The sequence below is a fragment of the Ptychodera flava genome, chromosome 5, assembly GCF_041260155.1.
Source record: "Ptychodera flava strain L36383 chromosome 5, AS_Pfla_20210202, whole genome shotgun sequence".
Classification (NCBI taxonomy): Eukaryota; Metazoa; Hemichordata; class Enteropneusta; family Ptychoderidae; genus Ptychodera; species Ptychodera flava.
In genome coordinates, this window is record NC_091932.1 from 42244375 (window position 1) to 42258143 (window position 13769).

At 34.4% G+C, this 13769-nt stretch overlaps 1 protein-coding gene across 1 annotated transcript; it reads right to left on the reverse strand.

The window, feature by feature from the left end:
• Positions 1 to 5761: 5761 nt before the first annotated feature.
• On the reverse strand, positions 5762 to 12529 carry LOC139133994 (probable thiopurine S-methyltransferase). The gene is made up of 7 exons (XM_070700826.1): positions 12476 to 12529; positions 10755 to 10887; positions 9202 to 9254; positions 7743 to 7817; positions 7307 to 7391; positions 6665 to 6709; positions 5762 to 6382 (listed from the first exon to the last, which is right to left on the reverse strand). Exons 2-7 carry the CDS (start codon positions 10785 to 10787, stop codon positions 6356 to 6358), a joined length of 318 nt encoding a protein of 105 aa, XP_070556927.1. The 5' UTR covers positions 10788 to 10887; positions 12476 to 12529; the 3' UTR covers positions 5762 to 6355.
• Between the last annotated feature and the right edge of the window lie 1240 nt (positions 12530 to 13769).

A 13769-nucleotide genomic window follows, 5' to 3' on the forward strand; every position in this document is an offset into this window, starting at 1 on the left:
CGTACACTGGACAGATACCCATCCAAATAGCTTCTATAGACTATAGTCTATGGAAGCTAAAATTAAGAGTATGCAGATGATGCAACTTTATACTTGATAAATGTTGAAAGCATTACACAGTCTTTGAAAATGTCAACAAATATTAAAAAGCAACTGGTGAGAAGCTGAACAAGAAGAATATATCTAAAAGTTTATGGGCAGTGAGTTTTAAAAACTGCACTGATTCAATGGAAGGGATCGATTTTTCAAGCAAGGCTTTGCAGATCTTGGAGTCGGGTTTGCAAACAGTAACACAACTACAGAAAACTGGAAAATAGTGATGGAAAATTTACAAATTGCCTTAAGATCTAGAATGCTAGAAATCCGTCCTTCAAAGGCAGGGCAATTATAGTGTGCTGGCTGCATCAAAATTGTGGTACCTGGCATCACTTGGCCACGTACCTAAAGAATTAATGAAGCCAATGGGGAATTATGGAATTTTATTCGGAGAGGTAAACAAGATCTAGATTCGAAGTTACACGAGGGGCATTTTCATTCAAAGATATGACAATTGTGGCAGAAAAATTGTCGACATTGAAGAAAAAATTATGCACACCTATTGAAGTGGATTACGAAATTATTGAGAAAAATCTAAATAAAGAGACCCCTAAATAGGCTTGCTTATCAAAGTATTTCATACTGAATTTTGCCGATAAATCGAATATTGATTATCTTAATTTCAAAGTCAATAACAACCCGAGTCCTAATGGTGGATGGGGACTGGAAGTCACTGAGACTTACAAGAGTGAATTTGCCAATAAATATCAAAATACAATCTTCTCAGTGAAGTACTGTGGTACAATGAAAATATAAAGAATGAAAGAAGTATCATCCTTTATGAAAAATGGTCAAAGAGTATAATTTTAAGGCTTAAAGATTTATGGGATGATAACAGAAATAACTGGATTCAACAATGAGAAATAATTGCAAAAATTAGAGGAGGTACAAGTAGACATGTGCAAGAGGAAATTAAGACAGAGTTTGAAACACTCCTCAAGTCAATTCCATAAGAAGATAAAAGGCACTTACGCACAAACATACAATCAAATAGTGTCCTACGCAAGAACAAAGGTGGAATTTTAAATAAATGTTTGAACACATCTTATTTGAGTGTATTAAGTACAGGAAATAAGCAGAAATGTCTTTCTTTCTTTGTCAGAAAACAAAACTTTGATACCAATATCAAAAGATTAGCAATTGCAAGAATTGAAATAATAATAATGCAAGATCAGACATTATATACTGTCACACTTCCTTTGTAAAATACACAGTCAGTTCTGAATATTAGAAATTCAGCTACTCTTGATCATAGGATTACCCTCGAATCCTATGTTGTGCAATTAAAATGTTGCCTTTCTTCATGCCTTTCTTCATGGATGATACGTTCTATTTCACTTGATGAACAAAGATGAGGATATTATCACAGTTTTCAAGCCTTGAATTGAAAGACTTGAAGAAGACGGATGTGTCCTAGGCGCATTTATATAATTACATGGTTTTTCATATTTCTTTATCTCTTCTTTTCAGTTAAATGACTGATTTTTTTCAGACAAGTTGCTTTGTAATTTTGTTCATTCGCAATTATGTAGATTCGTTTTATATGCCACTAATGTTAGAATAAATTTCTCTTTTTCAAAATAAATTGTTTGTTTTGCTATTGATTTTTCGCTCACAAGTGGGCCTATATCGACGGTTGGCATGCATTAGTATGTATATGTGTCTATACTATGTCTGAATGTTTTTGTGTGTATGTTTGTGTACATGTACGTGTGTGAGTGTTATGGATTTTGTGTTCGATATTTCTCAGACTACTTCACCAAATGGCTAGTAATTTAGTATATGGAAATCAATCTTCCGGGTTCAAACTAGATCAGTGAGCAGGTTAAGAAGAGTGTGGGTTGCATAATCAAGCGTAAACTAATTTTTGAAGTAATATTTTAACTCACTTTAACTAGTATTCTTTATTTGCATAGCAAGGAGGGTGCACTAAATTACAAGAAGTGGGGCACAGATGACTTGAACATGTGATTATGTACATGTAGATGTAACTATAGGGCTTTTAGCTCACATATTCATTCACATGAGATAGTGTCTTACCAATGTCTGTCACTCTCTGTGTATGTCTGTCTTTGTGTCCGTCTGTTTGTACAATATCTTTAAACATCTGGTACAAAGACTTCAAGAATAGCAAGACCTGATTGGCTTTAGGTAGGTGTTAATTGCATATTAGTCGTTCAGAAATCAGATATTCTTAGAAGGGCATTATCGTATCCAATGACTCTTCCTCAAAATGTTATCAGGAATCATGTATGACAAATTTCTAGATCAAGTACATTATTTATGAAGATGACATTGTTAATTTTATGTAGGATGAACTTGACCGTAATACAGATATATCTCTGGATTGACACTACCCGCAGTTGACAAAACTTACAGTGCCCATCGAAAAGACTAATATATAACTTTAGTGACATTATGAAGTTTCATCATGAAGGTGATCTGATAATCAGAATTTGATGGCGAGATATGACATTTGAGCACACTCCAGTCCTCCCAACTCTAACAGTGACTACAAAACACTACACTTCTCAGAATAATTTTTTTGGATTTATTAGATCAGTGTTGTCAAAATCCACATAAAGTATGGGTAGCATGCAACTACTATGACCATACAGAATGGACAACACAGAAATTTAATAGATAAAAAATACCGCAATTATACGGTGTCGCTCACATTTTATCAGAATTGGTACATACCAGTATGGGTACCATTGAAGATCAACCAGAAAAACAAGAATGACAAAAGCAAGTAAGGTCTGCAACTTAGGTACTGGAGGTAAACTTTAGAACATGCATACCAACTTATATAGCAATGGGACAAGCAGATCCTACATACATAAGCACATGTCAACAAAAAATTAGCTAGAGAAGCTTGACAAAAAGAAAGGTTGGAGGGGGGGGGGAAAGAGTGGGAAAAAATATAAAAGGGATCTTTTAAAAAGGAATGCTACCTCATCAATCTTCTATCCCCTACCCCCTCCTGAATATCAAATGTTCCACCCCTTGGTTGACCATGTTTACATAAGACCAGCTGGCAGTATATTTACAACTTGGGGATGTTTTAATTAATGCTATGAGTGCTATCATTCAAATGTAAACAGCACTTAAATCAGTTACAGATAGTGAAATTCCTTCCACTGTGGGGGGGGGGGGGGGATTATGACATCTGGAATTATCCTGGATCCAAATTTCTCATCAGTTCTTGTGTGTCTTACATGCGAAAGTTGCAAAAATTGGTCCGCAATGAAAAAATTTACCTCAGCTTTGTTTTCAGGATCAAATTTTGCTACAAATTGATATTAAACATGACAAAATTATGTTCACAGCCTTTGAAACTGTCTCACAACAAATCCTTGGTTGGTGTAGGTCATATAAGGTCACAAAAGAAAATTACCTAAAATATAACTATTTTGGGGTTTCCCAACACTTTGAGCAGAAAATTTATCTTATAACATGCCTCGGGACTTTTGTACCAAATTACAAAGCTATCAGACAAGTAATTTTGAGAACAAGTTTTCTTGACCAAATATGACAAAATTGTCTTAAAAATACAAATTTGTATATTTCAGGACAATTTCCACATATCTGACTATTGTCATCCCTGGACATCTGTACACCAAATATAAAAGCCGTCTGTCCAGGGGCTTTAAAATGAAAATATTTTTTACGATTTTTTGACCGAAAATGACAAAAATTGCCCCAAAACAGTAATATTTCCAATTTTGTCGTAATTTCAACAATTAGAAGGGTAACACCCTTGCAAACGTCCAATCCAAATTTGAGAGCAATTGGGCTAGCAGTTTTAGAGAAGAAGAAATTTTACTTAAAATGAGAAAATAACCAAAAAAATTCAGCAAAAATATAAAATTCAAGATATCTTCACGATATTCATCAAACTGATTTTGATCAACCTTAGTAACCTGTATACCAAATATCAAAGCTATCAGATTAGTTATTCCTGAATAAACAAAATTTGACCAAAAATTCGGAAAATTGCCCCAAAATTACAAATATGAAATTTCAATTCAATTTGTATACACTCGACTGAGGTCATATCCTGAGGAACATGTACACCAACTTTCAAAGCAATCAGATGAGTGGTTTCAGAGTTAAACATTTTTTGACTAAAAACTGAAAAAATTACCTGAAAAATAGAAATATGCAAATTTCATCCCAAATTTTAAACACCTACTTTAGAATACCTAAAGGAACCTGCACACCAAGTTTCAACCCTATCTGACCAACGGTTACAGAGTTTTAGCAATTTGCAGGGTTTTCCTTTTCTCCCTGCATTTGAATATTTTTGACACTGACAAGTTCATTTGAACAAATTCACATCTCCACTCCTAGGTGCACCTGTACACCAAATACTAAGACAGTAGGTTCTGCCATTTAGCTGTTTTTGACGTGGACGGACATACATACATACGTACATACATACATACATACATACATACAGACATGCAAATGGCATGCAAATGAACTGATTCAGCTTATACGATTACCTCACATTGGTATACCAAATGTGAGCTAAAAAGTATTGTGTTAGTCGTTTTTGTCTAAACTACACACATATATAGATGATCCTCTATACTAGAAGTTCAATATATTTGAAATTCCGAACAGATAAAATTATCATGTAAGCCATTTTTGTCTAACCTGTTCACATATCTTAGATGTACTATATAAAGTTTATGCTATGCTAGAAGTAGAGAATGGTTTCAAATAACTAAAACGTATCAAAACATCAATCTTGTAACAGAAATAACAGAATGGTTAAATATGTCGCATTTCATTTTTTCTTTTCTGCCATTTTTCTGAATGAAACTTTCAAGGTATTCTTGTACACATGTTGATTTGATTTACGTAAAAACAAACAAATGGTAAAATAACACATCTTTGGAATATTTTTCTTTTTTGCATTATGTGCATAGGGTGAATTAGAACCTTAGGCAATGGTGAAAGCGAGGTTGACAAACATGCCTTCTAATGAGGGTACAAAACAGTAGTAATATAATTTCAGACATCTTCTGCACCAGTAGCACTTTGGACTGAAGGACTTCTGACCCTGACTATGACTGACAGGGAAGTATAGGCTAATTATCACAGTGTAAGTATACTGCCCAAAACTGACATAACAGGGAAAATGAGGTTTAAGCTGATTAACGTAATATCATGCTCAGTTACAGAGTAAAACATAGTTTTCATCATCTTTGAGAAAATGGGCAGTCTTACAGTGCCCTCGACACTGTCAGCAAACTAGATTGTACAAATAAATACTGACAAAGTTGTTGTTGGAGAAGAGATATTTAACAGATATTGCTCCTTCTGTCTTGGTTAGAGTTGAGATCGAGTTGGTGGAGCCCCTTGGAGCTGGCACACAAGACTTAATCTTTTAGTCTACTTATACACAGTATGAGATAGTGGCTACTTCACAAATTTCAAATCTTGGCAATATACAGTACAGCAAGAACATTGAGATCAACATGATCATGATCTTTGAGCAAGTCTATTGCTGATTTTCAAAGGGTATTTTCATCAGATCAAAATCATTAAAATGGACATTAAAGAAGATGAAATCTCACTTTTCCTTCTTTTTGGTCAAACAGAAGTTCTTCTACTCAAAATTTTGTCGAAATGCATACAGAGTTGAAACATTTGAATAAAGACAGTACTGTTGTGTGGAATAGCCTGTTGTTCAGGCTGCGTTCATTTATCAACAAAAACAACACTTCAATTTGTACGTAATGCTTTGTGTTTGCAATTCTAATACTTTGTATTTCAACATTATACCCTGTTCATTAACTTTTTTCAATTCCAAAGTCAATTTCTGTTGCCTGAAATACAGAAAAAAATACCAAGGACTCTTTTTAGATCTTTACATTTTTTTCAGATTTTTCCAAAAATTTGGTCAAAAAATGTACCCAATGAAAAGTCATGTCATTTTGGTCCAAAACCATCAGAAAAATTACAGAAAAATTTCATAAAAATTGGTAAAATGTTACACTGAAATTTTGGCGGGAAAAATTACAACACTCAAAGGGTTAAAGAAAAGAGGGAAATATAACATACTTCTCCATTAAAAATAAAGAAACATCACAAAAGTTGCAATCGTCCCTTTCAAGAATTCAAGATCTGAGACACCCTGGTTCATTGATCAAAATAAAGTTTCACTTTTGTTTTAACAAAGACACAATTTCATGAAAATATTCAATGCATACAATCTTCTTCCATTCTGCAGTAACATCATTTTCTTCTAGGAACTCAACATTACAGGTTTTTCCTGGTGAAAACAAGAAAAGATAATATACTACACATTAGTACAAGATTTCTTTGTACAAGAAAATTGTTGTCTGAATGTTTGGTTTCTTCTCTTCTCTTTTAAGGAAAGACCATAAGATCACACAGCAAATTTGCATGAACACTTCCCTCCCCTTCTAAACTATGCCCAAAATTCCCCTCTTAAATAAGTACATGACTGTATGGTAAAAGGCACTAGTAACACAGATCAGATAGATATAAGAAAAGTTTTGATGAGTCGGTCCAGATTTTTATGTATACTAACCGTAGAGACTTTGAACGGCTTTGAAAGGCACTGGGTGGGGAGGGGCTGAATGAGGAAAAAAGGAAATAATAAAATATCAAATTGAATTACAAATTGAAAATATGTAAAAAACTGCATCATAGGAACTACTTTCATTACAAATCAAAATAAATATATCAAAATTCATAAATATATATCACTAAATGCACAAATTATCTTTTCTTGCAGTTTGGTGGGGTAAGACTGACACTACTCAAATCTAATGAGCTTTGTTGAGTCGCCCTACCCTCTGCCCCCTCCCAAGCAAAGCCTTAATGTTGAGAAATATTAAGAATGTGCTGTTCCATATAAACTTTTGCAGACAATATTCAATACAGGAACTGTTTGTGGTGTCCCAATTCCTAACTCTTTCAATTCAAAACAGTTCACAAGATTTCCATTAAATCCTAACAAAACAATGGGACAAATAAGTGACTATGTTCCATGTAAAAATTCAAGAGATCCTACAAATATCCACGCAAAGTCCAAAGTGACAGCCATATATGAGAAATGTTTGAAATTTCTTCCAAAATCCTGCAAAGTTCCCATAGAATTCTAAAGAGATCCCTATGCGATGTTTATCTAACTGTTGCTTGCTAATGATTTCAAATAAAAGAATCCTACCTTGAAAAGTGCCTTGGTTAAATCAAAAGTGTTGAGTAGGTAGGCTCCATCTGGTTTCAGAAGAGAAATCACTTTTTCAGCATATCTGTAATGGAATATTGGCATAAATGGAAATGATAATGAATTACTGTATTTCTCTTCTGGTCTTTTTCATTCTTAGTCCCTTTGGTTGGATCCATGGAAACTTATGATTTGGGCTCTGTACCGGTAGTGCTTTCCTCAATCCGTCTGTGCATCCCTCTGTACACCTGGAGTCATTTCTCTGACATTGTCCAAAGCAAACTCTTTCAAACCTGGCCAAAAGTAATGATACCCTCTATGACATATGGGTGGACCTTAATTTGTTTTACAACCTAATCCAATATGGCCCACAGGCAGCCGTACTGAAATTAGTAAAAAATTAGCGAAAGTTAAAGTTACTGACCCTTAAACTTACTTTGTCTGGTCTGCTAAATTGATAGCAACAAGTGAAGCTCTGTCCCAGATGATGTCATACTTCCCAGCATACTCTCTGTTGAGAGACACAGTCTACATGTAAATTAGAAGTTATCAATTAAGTTCCTGCATGTGTTCTTGCTTCAGCAAATCAGTGAAATGAATGAAACATTTTGCAACTTTGTTGACTTAGTTGTTAAAACAATTTTTTTAAACTTAGTCCTTTAAAGTTTAAATGCTCAAAGCTTTCCTTTAACGCTTGAAGCCTTTTATACTTCTACAGAAGTGCAGCACACTACCCTATAGTGCAAACAGCAATTAAGTGGGAAAATTGGCATATAGTATAACTGAACATTCATCAATGAATTTCAGTTTATAGATTGTCCAAAATATGAAGTCTAATTTGGAACAACTTTTGATGTTTCTCATGTCATAGGACATGAATCATAAATAAATTCAGAAAATATGGTTGGAAAGCTTTATTGGAGGATATATGTAAGTTCCTTTTGAAATGTGCCGTTTGGAAGTTTATTTGATGAAACACCTTGTTTTGATTCAAAAACTTATATTGCGATAGAAAGTAAACTTTTAATAATTACTAGAAAGCAATAAATGTGATTATTGTTCATTTTTATTATTTATTAAATTTTCCATTTTAATATCAATCATGATCTCGATTGTGATGGCTGATTTTGCATCATATCATGGAAGATCCTAAATGGAAAGATATTCTGCGCATGCTTGAAGAAGAGAATTTTGCCATGGACAGATAAATTTCCTTGCTTAATAACTACAATGCTCTATACTAAGCTTAGTCTAGCAAAATTGCAACAGCGCCCTCTTTGACCAGCAATGTCAGATGAAAATAAGAAAATTCACTTACATCAAATGTGTTGAATGCAGTGATGTTATGTAAACATTAAGATGACATGGAAAACCTCCATGAATAAATTATATTTAAAGGGACAAAGTCACTCTCTTTTTTGAACTTGTTCTATCAAGAAGAAATGGAAAACTTTGATATGATGGCAATGCATTTTCTTAAAATTCAGCGTTTTTTAGGATGTAAACCAATGATTTTGTTTATAATCTTTACACAAATGCACTTCTATTGCCACTTGGTTTCCTCTGGCAAATAAACATCACAATTATGTAGGTGAAAGCTGTTATCTTTATCTATGTGAATATCGTAGCAAGATCTTAATACAAAATCTTGCATACGGTCAAAGCTTTATTTGGCAGTGCAATCCCTATATTGTGTGAGTTTTACACTTATTTTATTGTAGATATCCTTAATTACATGTTTTGATAAAAGTTTCATCTTGTCTGGCTGCTAGCAGAGTGGAAGTAATGAGTACAATTTCTCTGTATTTTTCAAGTAGTCAATACAAACAACTTTTCGTTTTGAACAAAAATCATTAAAAAAGCTAAAAAAGAGCGAATTTGTCCCTTTAACTTACTCAGTAAAGGAATAGAAATCACACTGAAACAACTTGATTTTTCCATCTTTACTCTGAAAAAGTGCAAATTGAAAGGTAACTCCATCAATTTCAGACACTTTTTGTGTCTGTTTCACACGTTCCAAGTTCTTAATATAATTATAATAATAATATTTTTATGGCTTGCTTGTAAATATAGGATTTACATCACATTTGTGGCAATAAAAGTGTGATACAAAAATAAGTTCAAATTTTCTTCAATAAAGATAAAGTATTACAGTATAATAATTATATTAGCTAGTAATAAATATAACTAGGTAGTTCTTTGTTTATATAAAGTAAAAATATATGTTAGTAGAGAGATAAGCTTATTTTCAGTATTGTCGTTTGGGAAATTGATTTTACTGAAAAAGTTCTTTCTTTGGACTTTGTATTTCTGAAGACTAATAAAAAGTGTGTTTCATCTTCAATACTGTTGGTGTTACACTGATTGCAGTATCTTTCAGTAATTGGGTTTTTGGAACAGTGTGGATGAGGATGTAGGGAGACCGATAATATAAACTATAATTTGACAATCATATGGCTTATAATGACACAGCTGGTCCCTCAGTCACAAAGGGTGGGGGGACTGTGGTAATAACAATGCATGGGGTGGAATGTTGTTTAGTGATGAACCATTTGATATATTTGAGGGGGAGGAGAGAGGAGAGCTAGAAATAGGTCTGAACATGTTTATCCAGACATTGTTTTTCAGCAGTTTTACTCCTGCCCATGGAACACAAGTTTCTCTGAAAGTAAAACAAAGAATTCCAGCAAAGACAATCACATCATAATGAGCTTCTAAATATTCAATGCTGTTTTTCATATAAACTGAATATGTAAGTTACAATTCAATGGACATGTATTTAGATGTGAAGACAGTAAACCAGCTGTATAACATATAGAGCTGACTTGAAAAAGCGTGGCTTTTCAGAAAATGTGTTTAAAAATTATGCCATCAGCTAGGGCATTGTGCGAGACCCTGGACTGAAGCTAATATGTGCTAGCCAAGTTTAGTTCATTGAATGTATCACATACACTAAGTTTTTGAAGCACCTCTTAAGATCACTTCTTTTATGCTGTACTGTAGAGGTAAATGTTTTTTTAACAATTGTCAGCAACAGTTTCAAGTTCCTCCCCCATTATTGCATGGGGCACACCTAGGCAAACATACTTTGATTGATTCAGAAGAACAATAAAATATGTCTACACAAAACTTAATGCATGTGTCAAGCCCCTTCAGTTGTGCCTTACTTTTCTTTTGTTGCTTAAGGTTAAAGCATGATTTACGCTAGCAAAGGATGTAACAAGTCCAATATATCAATGGATTCTCACAGACTTGATAATTTGGAGAACTTCAAACATGCATGAATATGATTTAAACTGACTTGTCTTATAAGCTAAATGTTAGACATGAACAAACAGAATTTTGTTGACTCAACCTTACATTCAATTTAAGCGTCTGTGCCAGAAATATTTCAGGGGTAATATGCCGTTTTTACTGATTTCAACCAAAAAATTTTAAAATTCCTTACTGTATGGACCATTCCATTTGGCATATCTTCCATGGGGGTGGTTGTGTATTCTATCTTCTGTTCTGAAAAGAATGATCTGATTGGAAGTTCCGAGAATTCCACACCAACTACTCTATGACCCTGGTCAGCTATCCTGTGATAATTTAGAAAAATATTAATGCAAAAAAGTTATGATGATGTCAAATAGTCTCCACTGGTTCAAGCATTTTGGAAACCACTGATCCATGTTGCTGCTGATTTGGTGAAATATCTTTAATGAAAAGAAGGAACTTGATAAATGCACAGCACAATAGTAACCTTGATAATGGCCTGTACATGGCTGCATCTTGACAGACAGGTAAATGATGGGGGGGGGGGGGGGGGGGGGGGGCTGTACGAACGATACTTGTGTCTTACATCATTTTCCCTATTCAACTTATGATCTGATTTCCAATAAATGCATATAATTATAGCTTCCAGTGGTCTCCTTTCCCTTTACTCAATATTTTAATTGAACTTTTGACCACTTGTGCCACTTCCTTTTCAGTCAACAATCACACTGCCTATAACCATCTATACTTTGGTGACTTTATCAGAGGATTAACTCCACCATCAACATTTGCATTGATATTCTGATGAGGTAAAAATGATTTTTTTTCTCTTTGTTGAATGAAGTTTTTGGAAGCATTTTGTGAAAAAATTTCCCTGTGACAATGGATACAAGCTGAATTTGTACATCTTCATATTTTAAAGAGGCACTCCCACTTGGTAACATTTTTAAAACACATTTTTTAATGCCAACGGTCGATATTTGAGGTGGCAACTGCGCACGGATCGCGAGATATCGATAAAAACATGTCATTCCCAAGCGTATTTTTCACATCCCGAAGTTTTACGATTGTTTCTGATTATGACGTGAAATCCACGAAGGTTTGTTGTGTGTGTGATTGACGATATTCTAGGGAGTCCATAATAAGTTCGAACGACGGAATTTTACCTCCCACTGCGAAGATTTTATATACAGCATTATAATGCCTTTACCACAGGTCAGTTTTGAAAACTTCTTCTTAGCTTTGTCGTTGTCAATATTCTAAATCAGTTGTATATATTTTTAACCAATACCACATAAACATAAGTTTTTACGTGTTAAATATTAGCCGCCTCCGATGACTACATTTTGTCGTCTGCCACACAGTACGTGTGGTTCGCCGCGGGCGTGGTATGCGTCTATGCATACCACGTGTTGGCCGCTATGTATCAACCGCACGTAACTGGGCTAGTCACCTATGCGAATTCTGGCCTCGGGAAACAGTCTGTTTTTGGGGGTGACTCAGTCCCTCGGGGTACAGACGTATGCTGTTGCCCTCATGGCCAGTCAATATGTGTATACTGTTTCAGAGCAAAACACAGAAAAGTGCTGTTTTTAGACAAAAATGACCAATTAAATTATCTATAATGGGCAACATCAACAGTTCAATGTCTGATAGAAATTTAATCTTACAGGTAGTTTAATATTCTTGTCATGGTAAACTTTTTGGGGTAAAAATCCCCACCTCCAAACTAAAAGAAGTAACATTTTCATCCGACATCGATCTGTTGATGTAGCTCCTAAATGACTTTACGATTTTGGATGACAGATGGGTATGATGCTATAAATTTATGAACAATATTGCCCACAGATACTGTGAGTTAATTATATGATCACAAAATATTTAATCAATGAAATGTTATTTTCTAATTACCATTTCAAATCCAGGGATTTACCACAGAGTGGCGAAAGACATTCAAATCACTCCGTCCATCAACCAGTTTACTGAAGTGCTTCAAGAGTGTGCTGTAAAGTATTACATAAAAAGTACACCAGTTACAGATATTATTCATTACAGATCTGACCAACCTTTTGCTACAATGCTAAAAATTGAATGTTTACTTGTGTGGGTTAATTTCTCTACATATCTTGCCCTGTGACATACTGCATGAAGGATTGCACGGTGATTTGTGACTAAGATGCATACTGGGTATATGCATACATGTGTATGAATATCATTAATTTTTTTTTGGGGGGGGGAGGATTGGGTTAGGGTCGCTGAAACATAATCCAAACATGCAGAGAATACTATTCCCTTCTGCCACCAGGAAATATCCAGTATTTAATTTATCAACACTACTTATACATTTGTTAAGGTGTTTACTCTCTATTTGTTGACAATTGAGTCGACATTTTTTATGTAAATTTGAACTATCAGTGATAACAATGACTCTGATACACATGGAACAAGTCATTGACAATGACATAGTCCCCACTTGTAATTTGGGAATATGCCAGTGGAAGTAACTAAATTGAAGTGTACACATGCTTGAAGTGTATGCATATAAATGCCATGGTGCTTTACCATTGTACCAAGTTTGAAAGGAATTGGCTCAGGCATGTCTGAGATAGTTCCATGGACAGATGCTGGGATGGAGCCCATTGGCAATCCATAAGTCTCCTGGACTTCTTCTATTGGGACTCATAAATCAATCAATAAAATCAAAGCTATATAGCAACAGAATAATGAAACATCACAAATTTTACCAAATTTTCTAAAGCATCAACTTACTGCGCTTTACTGACGTTGTGATACTGGGTACGTTACCATTTTATCATTTTGCATTAAAGTTCTTGAACCATTACAGTCTAGGAAACAGCTTTAATTAACAAAAGACAACAAACTCTGGCAGCTGTGGAGAAATAACTTACCTATGGACTTTTGATTTATGGAATGCAGTTCTTCCCACCGTCCAACCTTCATCCCAATGCTCGATAGTTAAGTTTTCTCCAGAGAACATTTTATCTCTATCTGAAAGAAATGAAGGAAAAATACCAAAACTTAAATTTAAGTGGATATATATATATATAGAGAGAGAGAGAGAGAGAGAGAGAGAGAGAGAGAGATCAAGTCGAATATCTACAGAGTTTTCTATTCTGACTTGACTTCCTATGGCAAATAAAATTGCTAAAATGTAAGGCAAGAAAGCAGAGTTTCAAGGTTGTGA

What these genes read in the sequence shown, in the direction of transcription:
- LOC139133994 (XM_070700826.1), bottom strand. Translation starts at nt 10,787, where the DNA reads ATGGAAGATATGCCAAATGGAATGGTCCATACA. An exon ending in CAAATGGAATGGTCCATACA is followed by an intron (nt 9,255 to 10,754) that starts GTAAGGAATTTT and finishes GCACTTTTTCAG; the next exon opens with AGTAAAGATGGAAAAATCAA. An exon ending in AATTTAGCAGACCAGACAAA is followed by an intron (nt 7,392 to 7,742) that starts GTAAGTTTAAGG and finishes ATTCCATTACAG; the next exon opens with ATATGCTGAAAAAGTGATTT.